We start from the raw sequence: 25,471 nt of genomic DNA on the forward strand, positions 1-25,471 counted from the left end.
AACATGTTAATACTAAATGATAAGAAGAACATTATAAATGAATATACATATAATAACACATACATAAATGCTAATGACAGATTTTTTGCTGCTCAAAAAAGCAAAAGTACTATGTAACTCTAATTAAATAATTCTAAAAAAATATTGTAAAAATCATACTTCCCTTGTCTCTGTACCTAATACTTATTAATTTTTGAAAATATTAAATTATTAATTAAAATATTAAGGTTTAAAAAGAACTAAACAAACTAAAAAGGATGAAAATTTGCCTTGTATCGATTTTGGCAAACCGAATTCTCTGCAGTGTTTAAAAGCTTGTATAGTGGAGCTAAATGCAGGCACATTAACCTTCGTCTTGCGAATAGCAACTGAACAAATAAACTGCAACCATTTCACTTCCATAAATCAACATAGTGGCTCTAATCGCATTACGGCTTGTTCTCTGTGATAAAATCGGAAATTTAAAACGGGCAAAGGTAAATAAAATAAACTTTTTTTTGATGAGTCGCAGATAATATATGTATTCTAAAAAATTTCAAATAACTTCTTTTTGTTAATGACGATAAATACTTTTCAATTCTGCAACTTACTGATAATGAACTAACATAACTATTTTTTTTTTTATTTTTTTTTTTTTAGATCAACAAAATACACACTAAAAACATTCCAGATACATGAATAAAAAATAAGACTAGTGGTATCTTACTTATAGGTGATAACAGCATGCACAAAATAAGAGTTAAGCGACAACAAACAGAAGGTAAAAAAAGCTAATTAAAAACCGTTATATAACAACAATAAATTAGAATAAAGATAAGAACATAAGTAAACTATCTAAACTAAACAATTTTGAGTATTTTTAATTAATATTTTTAAAATATAACCAAAATTATTAGTAAAATATAACCAAAATCCATCTATGTTATCTAAATTATATGACTCTGTGCCATGTCTAAGGGCGTTTGGTGACCACTTACCATCAGGTGGCCCATATGCTCGTCCACCTTCCTATTCTATAAAAAAATGCCTGTTTTTACTCACATTCCAAACCGGAATATAGCAATACAAAATATTAATAATTGACGATAAAATAACTGATGCGATGAAATGCAACGGAGTAGGTGAACCTAACAAAGGAAACATAATAAGATTGAAAAATAAAAATAATACCAATATATATATATATATATAATAAGCACCAATTATATAATATGTAATAAATAAATAAGAAGATAATCGCTGGTAACATAATTAATTAATAGATGAATAATATTGTGTTAATCAGCTTATTCTTTCACATATCCTGGAATCAAAGATTTCTGCAGCACCTACTTAAAATGACTAGTGCAATGCTCTAACAGCAAATATTATTAGATACATTGAATGAAATGGAATAAATTTAATAAGAATTATCTTGAACACAAGCATCACATTAATATTAAGTCACTAACATAAAATTATTGTTGTTGGCTTAAAACAGCTGTTGTGACAACAAAAATTATGATGACTGTCAGTTAGGAACAGTTATTTCCTACACTTAAGTTTATATTTTATCTAAACTGGCACTCAGAAAACTCCATTGCTCAACAACTTCGTTCCCTTGAAAGTTTGTTGAGTGATTACTCTGAGCTAAGCCATAGTTCCAATATTTATAAAGATAACGATTTAGTTTAACCACATAATATTTCGAGACGAAACACACACACGTATATATAATATTTTTATCACGCATATATAAAAGCTAATTTAAATGATTACACGTCTGCGAATATTAAATAAATATGCATTTGATTGACCTTGGTAATGTCGGTTAGATATACCTTTTAGTTAGATTTACTTGCTTCATGAATACCGAAAATTGAGCCTTTTTGTCTTTGAGTCCTCTTTCTGAGCGAATGCCTCTTCTCTTTTTTTAGAAGTCTTATTATACGAAGCTGCTTCAATGCGAGTTGGAGTTTACACATGCAGATTTCCTAACAATGTTTTCCTTTACCGCCAAGCACGAGATTTAAAATAAGAACATGGCAAACTCTGTAGTGCTTTTCAAAGTTCGAACCCTAAATCTCCGTCAATATTCACGTGGACTAACCAACACACAAGATGTTTTCTCTTTTGTAATTGTAATTTTTAATGTATGTTATACTTACAGAAGTCGCCAGAGAATAGATAGATAATAGATAAAGCCAGCAAGATGAAACATATCATAGTCACGTGAATCTAATAAGTGAAGGGAACGAAAGTAGCAATCTACGCCAGATGTCGCCGCGTGCTTCGAATGGTTTAAGACAGTAGAAATCGAATCCACAGCTGACCTCTTTCCGCGATGAATAGTAATAACCCTACTTGGACACATCGCACGACTCGAACACATATCATGAGTCCATCAGCTTAGTAGGCTGTACGTGCTTTCGAATTCGTCATCGGATTTCTCATTGACAAGCATCAAGTGTAATCGTTTTCCTATTAACTGCTATAATCCATGTGTTTCAAATTCTTGTAGATGAACAATTTATAGTTCAATTCCATTCAAAGGTTGCAGTTGTGTATAACTATAAATACATTTGTAGATTAAATTTTACAATAACGAGAAGTGTCGATTTATATATTTAATAACAATCACGTTGAAGTAAATTAACAAAATTTGAGAGTAATTATACATATAATTATATATATATTATATAATTAACAATATTAGAACGCGTGAATCTTAACCGATGACCGTGGGTTAAAACCCGGGCATGCACCACTGAATTTTTATGTGCTTCATTTGTGTTTATAATTCATCTCGTGCTTGACGGTGAAGGAAAACATCGTGAGGAAACCTGCAGGTGTCTAATTTCATAGAAATTCTGCCACATGTGTATTCTACCAACCCGCATTGGAGCAGCGTGGTGGAATAAGCTCAAACCTTCTCCTCAAAAGGGAGAAGAGGCCTTAGCCCAGCAGTGGGACAATAACAGGCTGTTACGGTTACTGAGAGTAATTAAATCAAAGTACAATAAATGATAAATGACAATGAATGATAAAAAAATTGTGTTAAGTAAGTCATTTTAGAATTACATATTCATTATAAAAGAATAAAAGTAATAAAAATAAGATTCGTTTGGTCAGATGTCCTGTATATTTTATTTTTATTAAATGTTCTGTTCTCTTGTTTATCAGAAGAGAGAAAGCGTCGAAATAGGCAAAGAAAAAACAGTCGGCAAAGTGATTTTGACGCGTCCGCTCCGTGATGTCGGGACAGTAGGCTTCCTGAAACACGTCGAGCATTTCTCAACTAATAACGTATTAAGGAAAACCCGAATATTTAAAAATAATACAATCATTAGAGCACGTGAGTAATAACTGAAAATTTATTCAATCCCGGGCAAGTACCGCTGAAATTTCACGCGCTTAATTTGTTTTTTAATTTATTCATATGAATATTTAAGTCATATGGAAATCTGGCATATCTGCCAATTTGCCGCAATCCCGCATTAGAGCAATAGGCTCCAAATCATCTCAAATGGACGGCTTAGCCCAGTAGTGGGTCATCTATAGGTATTTCTGCGCTTTTTTACAGCTCATTTAGTTGTACAATGTTTAGCTTTGATTTTATGTCTGCAATTTGAACTACTTCCGATATTTATTTTTAGATACGTGCAGACGTGCCTTAATCTAGATTCTGGTTCTTTGAATCGAATGCGTAAGAATGCAAATTTGTATTTAAGATAAATCGTTGCGTGCAATGTTAAACCAGTGCACGGACTTGATAAATGTAATATAAAAGTATACATAATTATACTATATAAAGTTGTGTCTATATAATAATATATAAATTCGTTTGTATATTATTATTAAATAAATGAGATGATGGTATGTTAAACAAAAATTGTCGATTCGTAAATATATTCATTATTAAATAGATCATAAAAAGATTTAAATATAGACTTGTGTGTCTGTCGCAATTGAGAATCGCTGAAAGTCAAGTTCTACGCACGACAAACTATGTCACCCAAATACCAGAGGGGTTTGAATCCATTCCAAAAATTAAATTAACTTTCATTGATCTATGTAGGATCAAAATGAGTACAATTGTAATAAAAATGCAATTTTTAATCAACCGCCCCTATGGTTCTCAATTCGTCGGTATACTATAGATTTTTAAATTTCAATCTTTTTTTGTTAAAAAGTATAAGAATATATAAATGGTCAACATCCGATACTGGGATTTATGAGAAACTCGTATCTAAAATTTGCGACATATGAGTGAATAATTCATGACCATGTTAACTAATGTTTATTTTTGTTTAAGAAAGATGTTTGGATGTTGGATGATAACTTGATGGATGCTTTTCCATGACAAACAAGGGCCTTGTGCAAGCCCATCTGAATAGGTACCACCCACTCATCACATATTCTACCGCAAAACAGCAGTACTTGGTATACTACTTGGTATAGGTACTACAGTATTGGTAGCTATACATGTTGTCTATGTTTGTGCACATATACAACATGTATAGTTTAGAAGTTTAAAGTTTACGTTCTAAAGAGAAATTAAAAACAGGTACTTTAAAGATATAGTAAGGGGAAGTTTTTCTTGCACTAACAATCCGTCTAGACTTTTCATTAGGCCAAGTTTCCGTTCGAAATATTTCGTTGCAACTCGTTCTTCAGAATTTATATAAAAACATATTTTTAAAATACAGTAATTCAATACTTGCAGTTATTAATTTTTATTTCATGATTCATTCATCGAAACATCCACCGTTCTTATTTCTAAATAACGATAGATTGTCGGACGCATTTCCACGAACAACTTTACCAAAACCTATTAAGTTAATCCCTTAAATAATACGGGAAATTATCGGCTCGCTTAACCTTCATTTATTTATAATCCTATTAAAAGTTTTACTACACAAAAGGTACAATTTTACTGTAGGTGATTATCGTATAGATACAAAGAATAGTAAGTACATGTGAACCAACTACAATAGTATTTGTTACTGAGAACTCGAAATTCCTATCAGTTTTTAACATTTCATTGTAATTAAACCAAAACCGTACCGTAATTATAATATTAGGTAATTCATTTAGATTGAGCCGAGATAGTTTAGTGACGAGGATACGTGAATCTTATGATTGCGAGTTCAAACCCGTGGTAGCAACACTGAAGTTTCATGCTGAATTTGTATTTGTAATTGATTTTGTATTTAGTGGTGAAGAAAAAAATCATAAGGAAATCTGCATGTGTCGGATAAAAATTCCGCTACATGTGAATCTATCCAACCCGCATTGCTGCAGCGTGGCGAAGAGACGGTGTATGCCAAGCAGTGGAAACATTAGCTGACTGTTATCATTTATTACGAAAACAAGTAAATAATTTATAAAATCACTGTAAATACTTTAATTATAATCTACAATTTTATTCTTGTCTCATAAAAACCGTTACGTTTTATAACGTTACATAAAAACCTTCTCTGGCAATTTAACTCTTATCGCATAAAAAGGTTTTACTTCAAATATTCCAAACCAATTCAAAATAACAACTCGTGTCAAACTAAAAATCTAAACGGCAGTATACTCTCGCGCCATTACAATAATTTACCCGCTTTTGTTCTTCCGTAACAATGAGAATTCAAAAGAATATTTTATTCAAATCGCTAGAAGCAAACAGGTGTCAAATTAAATGATACGAGACGCCTCCTTCTCAGCTTGAATGCAGAATTGTCAGACTAGTATTTCCATCCAGTGCATTAGAGGCATTCGACTCAACTTCGATTTGAAATTCTATTTTTATGGCGATACTAAAAGTGCTTGGCGCATGCTCATTCGATATTCTAGGGTATGACAACTACGAAACAATAACATATTTACCTGGTCAATATTGCTATTTTAATTATACAACAATAGCAAGTTTATTTGTCACTTCAAACTAAATTATACATTAATAAGTACAATTAATACTTATACTTTACTTTACTGGTGGTAGAGCTTTGTGCAAGCTCGTCTGGGTAGGTACCACCCACTCATCAGATATTCTACCGCAAAACAGCAGTACTTGGTAGTCGTGTTCCGGTTGGAAGGGTAAGTGAGCCAGTGTAATTACAGGCACACGAGACATAACATCTTAGTTCCCAAGGTTGGTGGCGCATTGGTGATGTAAGCGATGGTTAACAATTCTTACAATGCCAATGTCTAAGGGCGTTTGGTGACCACTTACCATCAGGTGGCCCATATGCTCGTCCGCCTTACTATTCTATATAAAAAAAAATCTTACGATTTAAACTATCCCATATCAATATGGAGTGTGGGTTCATGATCGAATCGATTAATTTTATCTTGATCTATCTATTCTATATATTTTAATTGATTATTTTGTATGAATAATCTTTTTTTGTGAACCGAGTGAAAAACAAAGTGAGAATTCTAAAAAGAAGAATCTGTTTGTATGTTTATTAGAGCATCAAACAGATTCTAATAGAGGAAATTTGATGAACTTTCACTTCCAATTTCATCATAACCTACTTTAGGGTATCCGTTAAAACTTGACGCAACTTTATAGAAACAAAAAGTAAACTTAAAACAATTTATTAATAATTTCATCATCATTTTTGCATCACTTTGTATAAAGCAGACATTACAAATCGAACATCTATATCTAAATAACATATTCCTAATGTACTATGAAATGTATGTGTGACTTTATGCACATATTAAAATTGTCTTACCATTTCATTTTTCAATAACAACCACTGACTTTTTATTACATTTATATGAAATATTCAATTTAATTCCAGAGGGTGGAAAGTCATAAGTGTTTTAATTACGAGCAAAGGGCACGCGCCGACCGTGCCATTACTCTTCCCGTCACCATTTTAGTAGCTATTTACTAGCGAACTTGTTTACATTAGATGAGACAAATACATGTTTTCATAATATTATTATTGAATTATACAATAATATAAAAACATAATATATATATAATACAGGATTTACACAATTCTGTATCCTTTTCTTTTAAATGTCAAATCAATGACGACAAAAAGAGAAACGTCAATGCTTAACTAAACACCTACTAAACTACGTTCATAAGTAAGGCCGTTAGTTTAATCAGGTGATCAATTCTAAATAAACCTCGAAAACGATAGTTTCAATTCGATTGCGATAAACGACAATTTGTTTGTGGACTTGACTCCCAGGCTTTTCCCAGGTTATTAATAGCTCAACCTAAACATTTATTCGTGGTCACAAGATAGTCAATGGTTATCTTTCGTTGTTTATTCAAATTCAGATTAGATATTAAATAGCAATAATACATTACCTTACCATTTTATGTAACAAAAAACAGGCGCACTAGCGATGTAAGAAACGGTTAATATTTCTTCCAACAGGTGGGTAATTAGCCCATTCGCCTGTCGATTTAGTAAACAAAAAAGTCAATTTAAATTTGTTTTTTTTTAATATTTCTGTTCCTATACTTTTCCTGGCATTGAAATAAGCTATAAAACCACCTATAGTTTCATAGATTTTTGTAGTAGCCACTCCGCAGCTCCCTAGAGTCGTAGCTTAAAGTTTTATTACAGCATTAATAGCTTCATAACTTTTGCCAATTAACGGTTATTTTTTTTAATATATCTGGTTATTCCAAATATTAACGCATTCATTCACTTTTAATAAAAATATAGAGAATATATGACTGGTTTTTTTTAGAGAAACCTTTTTTTTAAAGAAAATTTTTGTTGTGTTTACATTCATTATATATTGAGCAAGCTTTAATTACCTATGATTAAAAGAGCACTTCATTTATTTCACCATTATTAGTTATCTATCTTTATGTTTTATAATTTTGTTGAAACTTGTTAAAATTTCTGTAATAAAAAAATAAAAATATCAAAAATATTTAGCTTCGTACGCCTTGACAATACTTTTCGAAAACCTATAATTAACATGTACAAACAAGAACTAACGGACAGGACATATGGAACTCGTTTTTTTAACTAACCACAAAACTTACCACTCCCATAGATGTACGAGACAATCGAACATGACACACCCGTGCTCCGCGCTCATGCAAGATGCTGGAGCCGCCATGTTGTAATCCTCCCTCTCCAAATTTACCGCGAGATTCATTTAGCACGGTGAGCTCGAACACTACAAAAAGAAAACATATTAGTGTCATTATTATTTTTAATCTGTCTAATTTTAAATTTTTTTTCAAAATATGTCCTTATATTATAAATAGGAAGTGATTTGGTTTGTTTATGTATATATTATATTATGTATATATTATGTTATGTATGTGACCCTTTAAAGTCTTAGAGACTGAACTGATCATCATGATATTTTGCATACAAGTTATCAGGGATACAGAAAAGGGGTACAGGAAATTTCTGGGCAAAAGTGACTCTCTGGTATCTACTACCATGACTTATTATGAGTAAAAAAAATGGACATTTTCTGTTTGTAAATAAGATGACAAAATATTTACTAGTAAATTGAATATGTAATAGAAAAATAAAAATGAAAGTCTTTCTATAATTGTTATGCTTATAAAACTTTAGTATAAATTGCTATTTCGTATTTATCATTCTTTGCATTTATGATCGTGTAGCTCCTATAATATGAGACCATTTTGTAAAGAAACTATTCCCATAATATCTTGTAGTTTTAATTAAAAAAACTGTGACATCTTCTTAACTTTTTAAATACCATTATAAATATTTAAGTATCGAATACCTAAGAATTTACAGAATTATTACTTAGTATTTTCGGAAATACACGTAATATTAGAATGTTATTTAAATAGCAATTTAAAACTATTATTTTTACCCCTATAATAATAGTATCCCTTTCGCATTCGACCCGTACTTATTAATTCATACACGAGCGCGACACACAATCATATATCAAATATTCAGTTATAATTTCTAATAGTAGAAGAGCTGAACATTCATTATTATTTTACAAACCAACACGAAAATAACGGTTTTAATCTTAATTCATTTTTAATCAAATCTAAAAAGTATTAAAAGAGAAAAGAGCTTATATAAGTCTGACAAAAGACATAGCGTCTGATTGTTTTACGTTAAAATATATATCATAGAAGTAATGTTGTATTCTAATTCATCCTTGAAATGTTACAAACAAATACGTTTTACTAATAAACAAAACTCTCTAGTTACTTTGTTATATATTAGTATAAATTAGTTGTAAATTTTCCCGTATATCTCAGAAACCAGCATCCAACTGAACCAATATACTCAACATTACACAGAAAGTATTGAATTGAACACAAACTGTATTCAATTCAATTTCTATTTAAATAAACTTTTTATTATTTGTTAATTTTAAACAAAAGAGAGAAACACTTTTAATTTAGACTGACCATTACAATAATAAAAATATATATATATATATTATTAATATGGCTATTCTCGATTGGCTTATTCGATTACAACACTGCGACCTACATGCTAGAGCTAGACTACAGTAGAATGGACAATATCGATTATCACGTGTTACTTTGATCTATGATATCTTGTGATGTATAAGTAATTTCAAATATTATTTAATATTTAAGTGATTACTAAACACAATTACCATTAAAAATATCAGGTTATAATTACTTGACGGAATATCGTTGTCCATTTGAGACAGTGGATACTGAATTTTAATTATTATATAGATAAACAATATTTACCACGTATTAAATTGTTCAAAAATATATGTGATTCTAATAGTACCTCTAAATATATATTAAATACAATACAGATATGTATATAATTTATATATACCGAAACCGCCTGTGAATGTCCCACTGCTGGGCTAAAGGCCTCCTCTCCTCATTTTGAGGAGAAGGTTTGGAGCTTATTCCACCACGCTGCTCCAATGCGGGTTGGTGGAAGCTAACTAATTTATATATAATACTATATGTATTGTGTTCAACTTGTTTTTCCAGTAACACCATAGCAAATAATCTTTTCTGAAAGAAACTAAACTTGTGTACACACAACATGAGAGAAATGAAGAAGTCACTTGTAACGCTTTCTTTAATTGAAGATACTCTTCGCGTACTTATAAAAAGTAAATTAGGTTTTACAGCTTTAGCTTGTAAACTTGAATAAATTAATGATATTTATTATGAAGGTTTTATTATACATATTGAAATTTTAACGTAAAAAATTTCTATTATTGGTAATAATTAATAATTAAAATATGCAAAAAATATTTCGATATTTCACTTAAACTATAAATAAAATTGAATAATGATGTGAATTTTAGTAAAAATGAAATATAAAACGATTATTTAAAAAAAAAACAGTGTCAAACGTTTTAATTATTTGGAAAACATTAATGATGTCGTAAATACGCGGTTATTCGTACTGGAAAATCGGTTACATAAACGCGAAGTAAATATGACACGTTAAATGTTTTCAAAGCGACTGAAGGCATGAAACTATTTTCGCAAACATGAAAAACCTTTTTGGTAGAATATTTAAAAAAATGTAAGCCATAAATTCCCTTCTCTTTTTATCTGAAAAATAATAGTTATGTTGTTATTTATTAGACAGATAAATATGAAATAAATATGAATAACATACTAAACAAAACCGAGCTGAGATGGCCCAGTGGTTGGAACACGTTAATGTTAACGGGGTTTTGCAGGTTCAACAGTAACAGTAACAGTAACAGCCTGTAAATGTCCCACTGCTGGGCTAAGGCCTCCTCTCCCTTTTTTGAGGAGAAGGTTTGGAGCTTATTCCACCACGCTGCTCCAGTGCGGGTTGGTAGAATACACATGTGGCAGAATTTCGATGAAATTAGACACATGCAGGTTTCCTCACGATGTTTTCCTTCACCGAAAAGCACGAGATGAATTATAAACAGGTTCAACAATCACCACTTATTATCATATGCTTCAATTGTGTTTATAACTAATTATTTATCTTGTGCTTCGCGGTGAAACAATCAAGAGGAAACCTTCATATGTCAAACGAAAATTTGCCACAACTATATCTACCAACCGAGGCCTTAGTCCAGCAGTGGGACATTTACAGGATATTAATTGACTTCTTACTACCTACATATAGCAGGTAGTACGATCATCATTGATCAATACGATCGTAGATATCAATATACGAATTGTTGCCTACTAAAAAAACGTAGTAGCATTTTTTAAAATACTGTAATTTTATGACGTTTCATATCATCACTATGCTGGTTTATTTTGAAAGAGATAATATTTCTTATGTAAAATCAGCAATACTCAAATAATTTCAGCAATGCAGATATAAAATAATTGCAATTACGTTTTTGGCACGGATTTGTAAAATTTTTTTAAAGGCTTGTATTTTTTGTAAATATTAGGTAAACCGGGGAGTTTCACACACATTAACTACTCCGTTCTCGCGGATCTTAACGTTATGTTCTATAGTCTAACCTTTCTCACTAGATAAGCTATCTTAAGTCAAAAGATTTTATCAAATCGTTCCGGTATATCCTGACATTAGTACGTTCAAATAAATATTATAGATATTGACTACAAATATGCCTATTCCCACGCTTCAAATAATGATTTTACAATAAAACTTGAAGTGTTTTAATGATTGTGTCATTAATCTATTGTGGTGATTGTGGAGTTGTTAAAAACCCATTGGACTTATTAGGGCAATGACAATTACTCGGATGTCGTGTAAGGTAACTGTTATCAGATGAACGAAGCGTACCGCGAATGAAAGTGTCCCTACTATCAGATAATAATATAGGGTGACCATGGTTTTTTTTTATAGAATAGGAAGGCGGACTAGCATATGGTCACCAAACGCCCTTAGACATTGGTAAGAAATGTCGCTTACATAGCCAATGCGCCACCAACCTTGGGAACTAAGATTTTATGTCCCTTGTGCCTGTAATTACACTGGCTCACTCACCCTTCAAACCGGAACACAACAATAACAAGTACTGCTGTTTTGCGGTAGAATATCTGTGGGTAATATGAGTGCGTGGTACCTACCCAGACGAGCTTACACAAAGCCCTACCTCCAGTAAAATGATACAATCATAAAATATTTCCAACAACTTCTATTAGATATAATATAGATATATTTAATTACATAGATATAATAAAATGTCATTGTTGCTATGGCGATCCCATTGTAAGGTTTTATAACGTAATAATCCATTAAACTAAATAATCTGCTTACTTTTAACTCATCAACATCAGAGATACGTATCAGAGTACTCGTTTTGAATTATCAAAGTTAGAGATCATCCTATACATTATTTAATAAATAAATATGCGTAAAATATTATCAGATATGCATTCACTATAATTTTGACTGATATTTGAATAAAACGAAAGTAATAAGTAACTTAATCCATTACGGCGTACACCAACAAATGTATGAACATTATAATGGGTGTAAATAATAGTTGTTTTCTATTTACCAAAGGCGGTCATTACTACAAATAAAGTAAAGTACTTATTATTTGTCAACAATTCACAATAAAAAAATCATTGCGCAATATTGAAATCGCTAATTGGCTTGTTATTTTGTGTTCAGCAAGCTTGGCTCTCGCCATTTAGTAAAAGAGATAAATTTTGTCTACATTGGACGTGAAAATATTTTTCCTGTCGTTCAAAGAACTTGTTGAAAAAGTCAGGTGGCTCTTGATTCTTAGATGACATTTATTAACATATGAAAGTAATAAGTACTTCCTTTTACAGATGCAACCAGGAATAATTTATATTATCAAGATTTTATATAATGAGATAATTAAAAATTAAAACAAAAAAAAAATCTTAAGAAATCGTTATATAATTAGTTTTGAATATTTATTACGGAGATAATTTTAATCGAGTTTACCTGCCAAAATATTAATTTAATCCTAATTATATATATTTATTATACAATTTTTCCTACGTTATATTTTCAATTACAATCTTTTTCATACATAAAATCGATAGGCGGAATGGCGGTGGGCCACTTGATGTTAAGTGTCCACCACAAGCCATAGACATTGGCGCTGTAAGAAATATTAACAAATTACGACGTCAATGCGCCACCACACTTGGAAACTAAATTTGTATAACTCTTATGCCTATAATTACATTGCCTCACTTTCCCTTCTAATTAGAACACAACAACTAAGTATTGCTGTTTGGTGGTAGAATATGTTATATATGAGTGGTACCTATGCAGAAAGGCTTTAGAGCATAATTATATTGCTTACCATTTATATTTATATAAATAAACTGAGAAATTCTCCTACCTAAACTGCATTGTACGGGGATTTTTTTCTTTTAAGACATAAAAATAATAAAAAAAATCGTTCAAATATAGGCAAAACTCAAAACACAGATGTCAGCTCTCAAGATCCCTAAGAATCGTAAAACATTTTCGAAAAACTAAAAGACTATGGCTCTTATGATTAATGTTATAGATTTAATAGTTTGACAAGACGATATCCCATAAAATATAAACATATGGTTGCATACGCAGTACTTTTCTCTTGCGTCGTCACCACTCGAAGACCAATGTCGATAAACAGCTTTCCATGATTTAAAGGGCGGTGTCATGTGCGTATTAAATTCTCACTGCATTTACTTTCACACACACTTAGAAATTTACTATTATTACACACTTAAACATTTTTTTGTTTAAACATTGCTACTATTATTATACGTTTTATGTGTACATACCTACAACCTTTTTTAAATTTACATGTATTGCAACTGATTGTGCTGTGCAGCTTGATTTTATTATAAACGAAAAAAGTAGGTATAAAATTCGGCCTCTAGCAATATCTTATCTTCTTAAGCCGTCACCTCTTGTCAGTTTCATCTCCGCCCGCCGGCAGTTTATAGAGAGGGCATTTTGGTAGGCATTTAGGGGAGACTCACAAGGTCAATGACCATCGCACATTCAATTTTCTTTATGTCTTTCCGTTAATTTATTAATATATGAATATGTAAAACTCTAATAAAACGTATCAAAATGAAGCTTTAAATTTTTAGCAAATAATTTGTTATGATTAAAAAATGTTTTACTTATAACATAAGTAAAACATTGCTCGTATGATTTTAATAATATAATAACGTCAATGTTGAAATTTACTACGCGTTTACTACGTGTTACTCTAATCCTATAAAATTTATGTTATTTTAATAATATAACGTATAATTTAATATATAGAACATGTATCATTGATAACTAAAAAGGCTGTGCAGAAAAAAAAAATGTAGGTCATCATAACGTGCCAATAATTACCTATGTATTACTTACCTAGTCTCTCCTAAACGTTTCTGCGCCGCACTTATTTATGCTAATAGAATTGACAATGCACTGCTTATATGGATGTTATGCACTGTTATATATTACAATATTTAACTTTAGAGTGTAAGGAACGATATTATTCGGTTTTTTTTTTATATTATATGTGGTTTTTTATTTAATATAAGGGCTTGGTATCGATTGAGCGGCGCGCGGCCGCGCGGTCTGTCACCGAATGAAAGCGGCCGGGGTGCGCGCGTTTTCCTTATTTTCCCGCCACTCAGAGGGTGGGTTTGTGGATTTGCTTCGTGACGTGATAGCTACGTTACTTTACCAAATATTAACACGATAGCTTAGAATTATATTATGATCTTGAAAATCGTTAACGTCATTCACATCGAAATAACACTATAAAAAATGATAATAGTAAATGAAATTACACGAGATTTTATTTTGTTTCTAACTAATATTTTAATAATAACAAAAATTATTAAGCCAGTATTATTTTAAATGTAAGATTAACCGAAGTTGCTATTCCTTAAACATTATTGTTATTTGAAAGATAGACTTCGAAGCTACAGAATTAAGTATAGTGTATATGTGTATTTCTGGAGTACTTCCATACGAGATTATAAGGAAGATAATTTTGCTACAAAAATCAATATAATTTGGGATATTTATAAACATTTGATTGATGCTATGGAGATAAATAAATCAAATATAAACAATACCTAACGTAACATTACTAAAACATCATGCTAATAATATAAGGTTTGTTGTTTTAATTAATCTTCTTAGGCTCAAACTAACAATTTTTATTTTCATTTAAAACTTAAGTCAAGGGCCAGTAGGATACTAGAAAATCAATGTCGACTCGCAACTGTCGCGAAAGCAAGAAGTATTTTAAATGGGGTGACAATATTTTTCTTAACTGAGAAGCAAAATGTTGGTTTACTTAATTATATGATAGACTATAATTGCTACAATTCATTTCATTATTTCAATGATAATAATGTTGCTTTAATAACTGAAAATAAGTTACAGCCTGCAAAAAATAAATAAAGTACAATTTAATTTATAGAAATTTAGCATACATTACTGGCTCCGCATTCCAAATTCACTAGAATATAAATTGTCAAGTTTTATCCGAGGTATATTTAAAAATGTATGTGGTAATAGTAATCCTTCCGCCTGTATCCAGCGAGAATATTGATCAAAAATAATGTTAAAAAATACTTTTAAACCAATTAAACAGTCGAGGATCTAGAACCACGATTTTTTTCTTCGAATATGTTGATTTCTAAGAATATTCACATATAGATAAAATATTTATTTAAAATATTGATCTTATTTGTAATATCGGCGTGATAATCGGGTAAGTACTTACCTAAGCAATACGCTTAAGCCAAAATTAGAATCACTTTTGTATTTATATAATTATGTCCGTGCATAGTCATATGTTTTGATTTCATATAGTTGTATAAAACTTATGGATTCTTTTATAAAATCTCTAAGGACATATAATACCATGATCATAAAAGAAATATCTAATACAATCTTTTGTATAAAAATTATAAAGCAAAAATTTTCGTAATAATATTTTTGTTAAGTACTTAATATACGTGTTTGTTTACTTATAGCGAATAGCAAGATGTGTTAACATAGTTTTGATACATTTTTTCTTTTATTAAAATGTAATATTTTAATGTCTTGGTAAGGTTTAGGTAATTTCCGTTAGAAATTTATGTAACCAGTACAACTCAATTTGATGGTCCTTCAAATTATTCATTGTATTAAAATCTAATAAATATATTGAATATACCTTAACGAAAGTATCTGTTTTTATATTTATATAAACGACCTATTACTTTTAAACGTTGTAAAGCGGTTGTATAGTTACTCAATGTTTTGTCTTCTTCTTTCATATGTCAATTACTTGTAAAAGACAGAAATAAATTGCTATGTAAGGTCGTGTAACGGTAAGACATAAGTCTTAGCAAATAGGATATTGGCACCGTTTTAAGAGGAATGCCTACCAAGAGGCATTTAATTTACAGTACATATGTTTAAATTTATCAACATATCGGATTTTATACAAAAATCTTAAAATCGTTTCCTTGTCAATTTTCCAAATTAACATTTAAAATATGATGTGAAAATTCAAATGATTTAAAAATTGATAAAAGTATCCTTATATAGTTTCCTTATATTTTTGTTAATTGATTTCGGTAATATAATAAAAGACGTGATTTTTAACGTTTTTATTAAAATAAATGTGTTGTTAAAAAACATTATAGTACTACCCTTAGCAAGTCAATAGAAATTAAAAACTTGGATAAACATATTATTCAACTTGAAAGAAAAGAGTAGCAAAGAGGTACCGTGTTGTGAAAATACTTTAGTGCAAAGTGGGGTGGCAGTTCCTAACCAACCCCAATACGTAGGGGATCAACCCCTGTACTGTCACGGTTAAGTAATAAAAGTAACAGATTGTATTATCGCTTTGTTTTAGGTACTCTACTGTAATTATGTTTTCTGATATTTTTTTCATTTATCCTCAATTATTTTATATCTGCATAAACATTAAGTATATTTTTACATCTATGTTCCAAATGTTATTTGGTATTTAATATTATTTATTTATTCGATACCGTTTTTAAAAAAGAACCACGGAAGATTATGTAATTGTTTAGCGTTTGTGTTAATCTATGATCTCAGCAAGAATATATACCTAGTCTATTTTGTGTGATTATTTCAAAAATATATTTGTTGTTAATAACGCAACGCACATATTTGCAAACACTTAGGTATGCTACCTATGATCACTCTCATAATCCGATGGGACGGAAATCCAATACGGCCTGAGAGATTTCAGGTGGAGATAGTTCTCCACCTGAAATACGTTAGTACGTACTTACTTCTCGAAGAAAGAAAATGCAACTACCAAATACCCGGCTCCTATTAAAAAGCTCGTGACGGAAAAACTGGCTTAACTCGATATTCGAATGTAGGGCTCTGAGATATGTTGCCTTATAAGTAAGTGGCATAGGCATTAGATCAATAAGAAGAAGAATAAGCGAAAATCGCAAAGCTTGTGAAATTAAAACAAGATAAGTTTTTTTTTTATTTCTTAAGCAGTGCAGTACAACTTATGAATGCTAAATGATGAATATAATTTGCTTAAATGCTATTTATTTGTACCTACATGAAACATTTCAAGAAAACCCATGAACCATAATAATTAAACTTATCATTGGCTAGCTTGTTGCGTCTAGGGTGTCGCCTCTGTCACTCATACCTCTGTGACTTTTTTTTTTTTTTTATATGTCCGAGATGGCAAATGACTCTACTCCACCTGATGGTAAGTGGTAGTAGAGTCCAAACGCAACGACGGCCGGTACAGTCTGGAAGAATATTCTGTACTAGCCGTCACTGCGTTGCCGGCCCGCAAGATGCCTCTTCACGCCTCGTTTGAAGGAACCCGGGTTGTAAGAGGAGGAGAACACGTGAGCTGGTAAGGAATTCCATTTTTTGGTAGTGCGACAAAGAAAGGACTTGCCAAATTTCTTTGTGCGCGATGGAATCGATGTCACAGTTAGGCGGTGACATCGAGAACCAGCTCGCGTGGACTTAAGAAGGAAGGGGGAAGCAGGAATTAGAGAGAATAATTCCTCAGAGCACTCGCCATGATACAGTCGATAGAAAGCGCTCAGTGCTGCTATCTCGCGACGCAATTGTAAAGGTTCAAGGGTGTTTGTGACCTTTACGTCGCCAATAATGCGTACTGCACGTCGCTGCAACCGGTCCAAGGCCTCCAGTAGGTACTTAGCGGAGCCATCCCAAAGGTGCGAGCAATATTCAACGCAAGACCGTACCTGTGTTTTGTATAACAGACACAGTTGTTGTGGCGTGAAAAAACGCCGCACCTTGTTCAGAACTCCGAGTTTCCGTGAAGCTGTTTTTATAATAGCCTCGATGTAATCCCTTGGACTAAGGTCGCAGCGAACGTCCATCCCCAGCATGGCGATTTTGCTTTGTATCATCAGCGGTGTGCCATAGAGGGAGGGATGAGGGTAAAATGGTGACTTTTTCGCTGTGAGAGCGCATACCTGTGTTTTCTTGGCATTAAACTCAACAAGATTATCAGAACCCCATTTGGCGATGAGCTCTAACGTCCTATCGAGTTCAATGACAAGATTCTCCCGCCTCTCCTCAGTTTCCGCCCGCCCTGCCACTGCGCGTCCGTGGTATCCACCATGCACTGTACTATCATCTGCATAGCAATGTATGTTCCCAAGGGAGAGCATATCATTGATATGCAAAAGAAAGAGTGTGGGAGATAGCACAGATCCCTGGGGGACCCCAGCATTCACTACATAGAATTGCGAAGCGCAACCATCTACTAAAACACGAAGGCTACGCTTGTGTAGGAAGCTGGCAATCCAGGTGCATAGCTGAGCAGGCAGACCATATGCCGGTAGCTTGGAGAGAAGACTTCTGTGCCAGACCCTGTCGAAAGCCTTGGAGATATCGAGGCTGACAGCCAACGATTCTCCATGCCTGTCGATAGCTTCACCCCAGAGGTGAGTTACGTACGCTAGAAGATCACCTGTGGACCGTTTTGGTCGAAACCCGTACTGACGATCATTAATTAGACAGTGATCTTCTAGGTAATGGATCAGTTGGTTGTTTAGAATCCGTTCCATCACCTTACAAAGTACTGAGGTGACAGCTATTGGTCGAAAATTTGCCGGGTCAGACCGATCCCCTTTTTTGGGAACCGCTTGCACATTAGCTCTTCTCCAAGCCTCCGGCACACATCCCGAAGAGAGAGACGTATTGCCGCTGACGATTAATTAGTAATTTGTGTGAATTACTAATTAACTTCGCTATTATTATTTAGTCGCATCCATTTAAGTTGTAAAACCACAAACAAAATAGTTTTATGGCATTGCATGGATGGTCCTCGTGACTGGCTCCTTGAAATTGATAACAATCCTTACTAATATTATAAATGCGAAAATTAATTTTTTGTTTGTTAATTGAAAACGTAAACTACTAAACCGATCATTATGAAATTTTGTATAAATGTTGGTAACCGCGGATGAATCCGCGGCTGGATACTAGTTTCTTAAAAAGCGATTTAATTAAAAGAATTGAGAGTGTCGACGAATGAGTGTACGTTTTAACCTACATGTGTCAGTACCCAAACACCATTCTCTTTATTTTAATTCAACACTGCGAAAAAAGAGACTCCAAAAAAGAAATTCCGTTTAGATATGAACGATTTTGATCATGATCTTGTTCGCTTCATTTTTAATTAAGATTTTGTTACGTAATCAATATCGATTATCTATAAACGAAATTCCTTTCTCTTAGTACTTCGAAAAGCATGGTGTACAATTTTAAGGATGTTATCATGATTTTCAGACGGATTATAAATGACTATTCAGTACCTATAATGTTTTTTTCCCAATTGACTAGTTGCTGTTCGCCCAAGTCGCCACGACAGCTTCACCGGACCTATAAAGAGCTTAGAAAATTTAAGCGAATTGAATACCTAAAGGTTACTTTTGTGATGAAGGAAATTTTATAATTAATCTATAGGTATGGATACGTCTTACATACATTACATTTCGTTAAATTACATACATAATTCATCCCATAATAAATGCGACGGATGCAGTGAAGGAGTTTAAGCTTTTCTAAAAAGCAATTTCATAAATAAGTTGAAAGTCCCTAATTCAAACAAGCATAAGAATTCTAGTTCATATAATATTGACGACACCACAGATTAATTCGATTATTATATTTTGTCAGCATCAAACAAGGTGTATAGGTAATTGTAAAACTAACGTCACACACATGATAAAATATGACAATAACAAAGTCAATGAGTAGTTAATAAATTTGTATATGCTACATACAATAATATTATATATTGTCATTAATTTAAAGGCCAATTTTTCACGATTATTTATCACGATTATTCGTTTTTGCCATAAGTATATTTTTGGAATGTTATTTATATTTAATATAAATAACATTCCAAATTAATATTATTAGAAATTAGTTCATTTATTATATTTAACTTAACGTGTATTATTTTTGTCGATGACAATGCTTAATATTAGACTGTATCAAAATTATCTTTGTTTTTCGCAGTGAACATGAACGGTGAGTAAACATTTATTGTCTATGACACAAATACATTTTCAAACTAAAGACTGTCAAATTGCTAACGAACAACCGTTATTTGATTATTTTTGTGTAGTAAGAGAAATATTTTTAAATTGTGTAAGCTATTTATTATGACTATGAAGAGTGATCTTAGTGAAGTGTTAGAACTAGAACACAAAATAACTACGCATGAAGCTTACGGCAACTCGTAATTATTGTTTTTATTACTTTAAGTTCTTAATTTAAATAAAACTTTTAATCTAACTTTTCTGTTTGCGTTCTTATAGATACAAATGGTCTCCTAAAGATTTTGAGCTAGGATCTGCTTTGGGACAAGGTAAATTTGGACATGTTCATGTGGCTAGAGAGAAGAAGACTGGCTATTTAGTTGCTATCAAAGCTTTGTTCAAATCTCAAATAGTAAAATCCAAATGTGAACGACAAGTGATGAGAGAAATTGAAATACAATCACATTTAAAGTAAGTAAAATCAAACCTAAAAAAAACCTTAAAATTTACTGGTGGTAGAGTTTTGTGCAAGCTCATCTGGGTAGGTACCACCCACTCATCAGATATTCTACCGCAAAATAGCAGTACTTGGTATTGTTGTGTTCCGGTTTGAAGGGTGAGTGAGCCAGTGTAATTATAGGCACAAGGAACATAACATCTTAGTTCCCAATGTTGGTAGTGCATTGGTGATGTAAGCGATGATTAATGTTTCTTACAATGCCAATGTGTATGGGCATAGGTGACCACTCACCATCAGGTGACCCATATGCTCGTCCGCCTTCTTATTCTATAAAAAAAAACCAAGATCATAATTCAATTTGAGCTTATAATTTATTTTAGTTAAACTGCCACATTGAACTAGTGATTAGCTTCAAACCCCAGCTTGGGCTCCAGTCAGTGTTTTTTTGTTTTTTCTATGCAGTAGATCTCAGATTTTGGAAGCTGGCAGTATAAGCATGAATAACTATAAGTCCTACCCTCTTTCAGATCTTGTCTGCATTTGCTATCCCTTCCAATTATAAGTGAATTATTACTTTAAGAAATTTTACTTCAGCACACTTGAGTGCACTATTTATGTTTAGTATAGATCTACATAGTTGGCTGATCTCCGTTAAGCATGGCCATAGTAGCTGAGAAAGATAAGGAGGTATGATGTTTCTGTATGAATTATTATTTATTCTTCAGACATCCAAACATTCTACGCTTACTGACATGGTTCCATGATGAAAGGAGGATATACCTTGTGGTTGAGTTTGCTGCAGGTGGAGAGCTTTACAAACATTTGACAAACTCACCCAAGGGTCGGTTTCCAGAAAATAAAGCAGCCAGATATATTTACCAGGTATTGCTAAACTCATTTATTATTATGCTTTTTAATATATTGCTAATATCTTAATTTATTAGTGGATCTTATCCACCTGAGTTTAAGATAAAAGCCTTCAATATTATTAAAATTTATTCCAGATTTTTCCAGAGTTTATTTATATATGTGTTACTTTGTTATCTTAAAAATAAAAAAATAACTATAGCCCACTGAATATGCACATGTAAATTACTAGTTTGTTATAATTCTCTTTCAGGTTGCCGATGCAGTAGAGTACTGTCACCAACATCATGTAATACATAGAGATATTAAACCAGAAAATATCTTAGTAGCTTTCAATGGTGATCTCAAATTGGCAGACTTTGGGTGGTCAGTTCATGCTCCGTCAGAAAGGTAACTTAAAAAACTAATTTATATATACAACCATTATCTAGCTTCAATTGTTGTACTGCAATATATTTTAATTAAAAATGTCAAACTATGATATCCTAACCATATAAAAAAAAAACAATTACAGACGAAAAACCATGTGTGGAACTCTTGATTATCTACCACCAGAGATGATCAGACGTGAGGTTTATGATGTATCTGTTGACCATTGGTGTATCGGTGTATTACTCTATGAGTTTTTAGTAGGTAAACCACCCTTTGAAAGTGAAGGCCAAGACAAAACATATGCAAGGATTCTAACCTTAGATATGACATATCCAGAACATGTACCTGAAGGAGCTAAGGACCTTATTTCAAAGGTAATGCATTTTATTTTAGATATTTTTTGCCTTTAAAGTAGGATTAGACTTTTTTATTCAAGTGAGATATTAAGCTTATAGATTTAGGTTTTGTATAGATGATTTAAAAATTATCATTTATTACTATTCATAGAAATAATTTATATTTAAATTATTTTATTAACCTAAAATGTAGCTGTTTTGTAGATTTATAAAGGATATTTTTTTCAGCTTCTCCGACATACTAGTAAGGAAAGACTGTCACTAGATGGAGTTAAAAAACACTATTGGGTACAACAATTTCAAAATGTTTAATTGTTATTTATGGATTATATTATTGGGATTTTTTAATATTACACACCAACTGATAGCAATTTGTTTTATTTATAGAACTCTCACGAATATTTCATATAATAATATTTACAACATTTTCTTTTACATTACAAACTGTAGCCATATTCTTTGACCCATTTAAGACCCTCTTTACTGTCACTAGCCGGTTTGTATTCAAGACCTATCCAATCATTGTAACCACTATTTTCCAAGTGTTTAAGAATGTACTTGTAGTTGATTTCTCCTGGTGTGTCAGGTTCGTTGCGATTTGGGACTTGAGCTATCTGTAATGATAATTCCAACTATATATATAATCAAAGATTTTCATTAGATTTCTAATTATAACTATCTGATTATAAGTTGCCTCAAGTTAATAAACTTTGACATTAAAAGGCATTCTAAAAGTTCTACAATATAATAAAATATATTAAACTAGTTTTATAGAATGCAGGTATTAAGTACAAAAAGTTGCTTATTTCCTTTCTTGGGGTTCAAGCTTGGTTCATACTAAATTTCAACAGAATCAGTTCAGTAGTTTAGCCATGAAAACAACAGACAGATGATGTAACTCTACTTATGCATTTATACAGAAAAGTCTGCCAGCCTCAATATATGAATGTTTACTAATAAAAAAAAAATCTACTTTATATAACTATAAATATATGAGTGAACCCATCATTTGTATGTGATAAGTGATATCATATTTTTTTTAAATATTTTATTTACATATATTGAAATGTTTTGAATGCATATTAACAAGTTACCTGCACATGCCCCACATACGGCATAAGGTTCTTGATGTTGTATGAGAGATCACCGCAGATATGTTGCAAGTGGAAAATATCCAATTGCAATTTTAGATTTGCACTGTTTATCCTTTTAATTATATCAACAGCTGGAAATAAATTGGATATAAAGTGTTGTTCGTAAAACAATATCGTGCCATATTGTATAACATTTAACATATTTATACAATGTTTATATATATTAATTTGCCACATTTTTGAGTAATTATTTTAAATTACTTCTCAAAAATATAAATACATATTCATTTAGACATATAACTTACTAAATAATATTATTTCTTAAAATGTAATCTTACCTTTATTAAAATCACTTAAGAAATATTTAGGTACCGAGTGTTGATTAATAGGTTCAATGACTCCCAATATATTTTCATTCTTTAAAACATTTGCTGCATACTTCAAGTTATTTTCATAGGTTGTCCAATTTTCAGATGACACATTTTCCAATTTTCCAGCCATAATGTGAATTTTTTGGGCTCCAAGAGCTTTTGCATAGTCAATTGTTAATTTTAAATTATCTTTGAATTCATTTTCTTTGCCTGGTACAGCAGTTACTCCTAATTCACCTTTAGTTACATCTCCTAAAAAAAAATATGTTTAAATTGTTTTTGACAAATAGAACATAAAATAAGTAAGTAGTTTTTATTTATTTAGAATAGGTAATCAGATTGGGAAATAAGCTACCTAATAGTAAGGGTTCACCAATGCCCATTAATATTTGCTGTATGAAATAATAACTATTCCTTACAAAGTCAATACATCAACAATCTTGGGAACTAAGATGGCCATCTTATGCCAATGAGTGAGCCTACTCTCATCCACCCTTCAAACTAGAACATAAGAATACTCAGTATTGCAGTTAGGCAGTAGAATATGTGATGAGTGGGTAGTACCTACCCAGGCGGTCTTGCACAAAGTCTTAACACAATATGAACTACAATTAAAATTCTAGGTTAAAAGAGATAGCATACCCTTTTAAAGCAATACCCTAATATAATTTTAAAATAAAATATTGTGTATTTTATTTTGTATTTAAATTATGGTTATTGCTTGCGTAATATCTATAAATCATCATATCAATATAAATAAATATGTACCTGTCTTGAGATTAATTAATACTTGTTCAATGCCAGCAATTTCTTTTGCTTGTTTAACTTGTTCTAATGGGTAACCCAAAGGAAATCCAGTTTCTACTGCTCTAAAGCCTGCATCTTTCGCTAGAGCGTATCTTTCTAAAATACTTGAGCTTTCCGTAAACATAAATGCAAGGTTTGCGCAAAACTTCATTTTAATTTATAACCGTTGTTAGTTGTGGCGTAAATAAAATTTAATTTGTAACTAAGTATACGTAACTAAATAAAAGGTAACGAGCAGTTAAGTGTATATATATGATTTCAACGACTATTTTTATAATAAATTTTCCGATAACATGTTATCAAGCTCTTATCAATTCGTAATGTCAAATGTGCTTATGTTATTTTATTTATGCGGTTAACTCAGCTGACAACAATGAAAATAAAAAAAACACATTATTCATAAAAGCATAAGAAAGACAATTGTTTTTAAACGATATTAATTTCTAAATTTAAAAACCATTAACTTTTTCTCCATCTCTTTCTGGGGTCGGCTATAACTGTCAGTTGTCGTTGTCAAAGACTTGACAATGATTAACGTCAAGTCAGGTATCAATGGTCAATGTCAAGTAGGTATTCAATATTGTATTTTTTTATCCTCTTTACTATGTCCAATGTCCAACCCCCAAAATTATGATTATATTACACCATAACCTTACAAGAATGTAATTTTATCGTATTTGAGCCGTTTTACTTTTACATAC

At 31.6% G+C, this 25,471-nt stretch overlaps 3 protein-coding genes across 8 annotated transcripts in view; 1 reads left to right on the top strand and 2 right to left on the bottom strand.

The window, feature by feature from the left end:
- LOC126776243 (uncharacterized) overlaps window positions 1–14,308 on the bottom strand; it is a 58,251-nt gene extending 43,943 nt beyond the window's left edge. For 2 of the 6 annotated variants that reach the window (XM_050498557.1, XM_050498556.1), the window contains exons 1-2: window positions 14,268–14,289; window positions 7,997–8,133 (exon numbers count right to left, since the gene is read on the bottom strand). In XM_050498557.1, coding sequence (XP_050354514.1) covers window positions 7,997–8,112 — 116 coding nt within the window. In that variant the 5' untranslated portion in view covers window positions 8,113–8,133; window positions 14,268–14,289. Of the gene's footprint in view, window positions 1–7,996; window positions 8,134–14,267 lie in introns of all 6 variants that reach the window. The other 4 variants (XM_050498555.1, XM_050498553.1, XR_007669940.1 and 1 more) reach the window with 3 other exon arrangements.
- LOC126776258 (aurora kinase B) overlaps window positions 1–22,865 on the top strand; it is a 216,423-nt gene extending 193,558 nt beyond the window's left edge. Inside the window, exons 2-7 of the mRNA XM_050498582.1 lie at window positions 20,509–20,643; window positions 20,723–20,914; window positions 21,629–21,785; window positions 22,024–22,160; window positions 22,285–22,516; window positions 22,727–22,865. Of these exons, the coding sequence (XP_050354539.1) occupies window positions 20,567–20,643; window positions 20,723–20,914; window positions 21,629–21,785; window positions 22,024–22,160; window positions 22,285–22,516; window positions 22,727–22,810 (879 nt within the window). The 5' untranslated portion in view covers window positions 20,509–20,566 and the 3' untranslated portion in view covers window positions 22,811–22,865. The remainder of the gene's footprint in view (window positions 1–20,508; window positions 20,644–20,722; window positions 20,915–21,628; window positions 21,786–22,023; window positions 22,161–22,284; window positions 22,517–22,726) is intronic.
- On the bottom strand, window positions 22,861–25,257 carry LOC126776260 (putative hydroxypyruvate isomerase). Its single transcript, XM_050498583.1, has 4 exons — window positions 24,732–25,257; window positions 23,931–24,215; window positions 23,593–23,723; window positions 22,861–23,112 (listed from the first exon to the last, which is right to left on the bottom strand). Exons 1-4 carry the CDS (start codon window positions 24,919–24,921, stop codon window positions 22,936–22,938), a joined length of 783 nt encoding a protein of 260 aa, XP_050354540.1. The 5' UTR covers window positions 24,922–25,257; the 3' UTR covers window positions 22,861–22,935.
- Window positions 25,258–25,471: the final 214 nt, after the last annotated feature.

Source organism: Nymphalis io, chromosome 20 (genome assembly GCF_905147045.1).
Source record: "Nymphalis io chromosome 20, ilAglIoxx1.1, whole genome shotgun sequence".
Classification (NCBI taxonomy): domain Eukaryota; kingdom Metazoa; phylum Arthropoda; class Insecta; order Lepidoptera; family Nymphalidae; genus Nymphalis; species Nymphalis io.

Coding starts and splice junctions, on each gene's coding strand:
- LOC126776260 (XM_050498583.1), bottom strand. CDS start 24,921: ATGAAGTTTTGCGCAAACCTTGCATTTATGTTTACGGAAAGCTCAAGT. Junction 24,216..24,731: donor ATTAATTAATCTCAAGACAG/GTACATATTTAT, acceptor ATTTTTTTTTAG/GAGATGTAACTAAAGGTGAA. Junction 23,113..23,592: donor CGTATGTGGGGCATGTGCAG/GTAACTTGTTAA, acceptor TTATCATTACAG/ATAGCTCAAGTCCCAAATCG.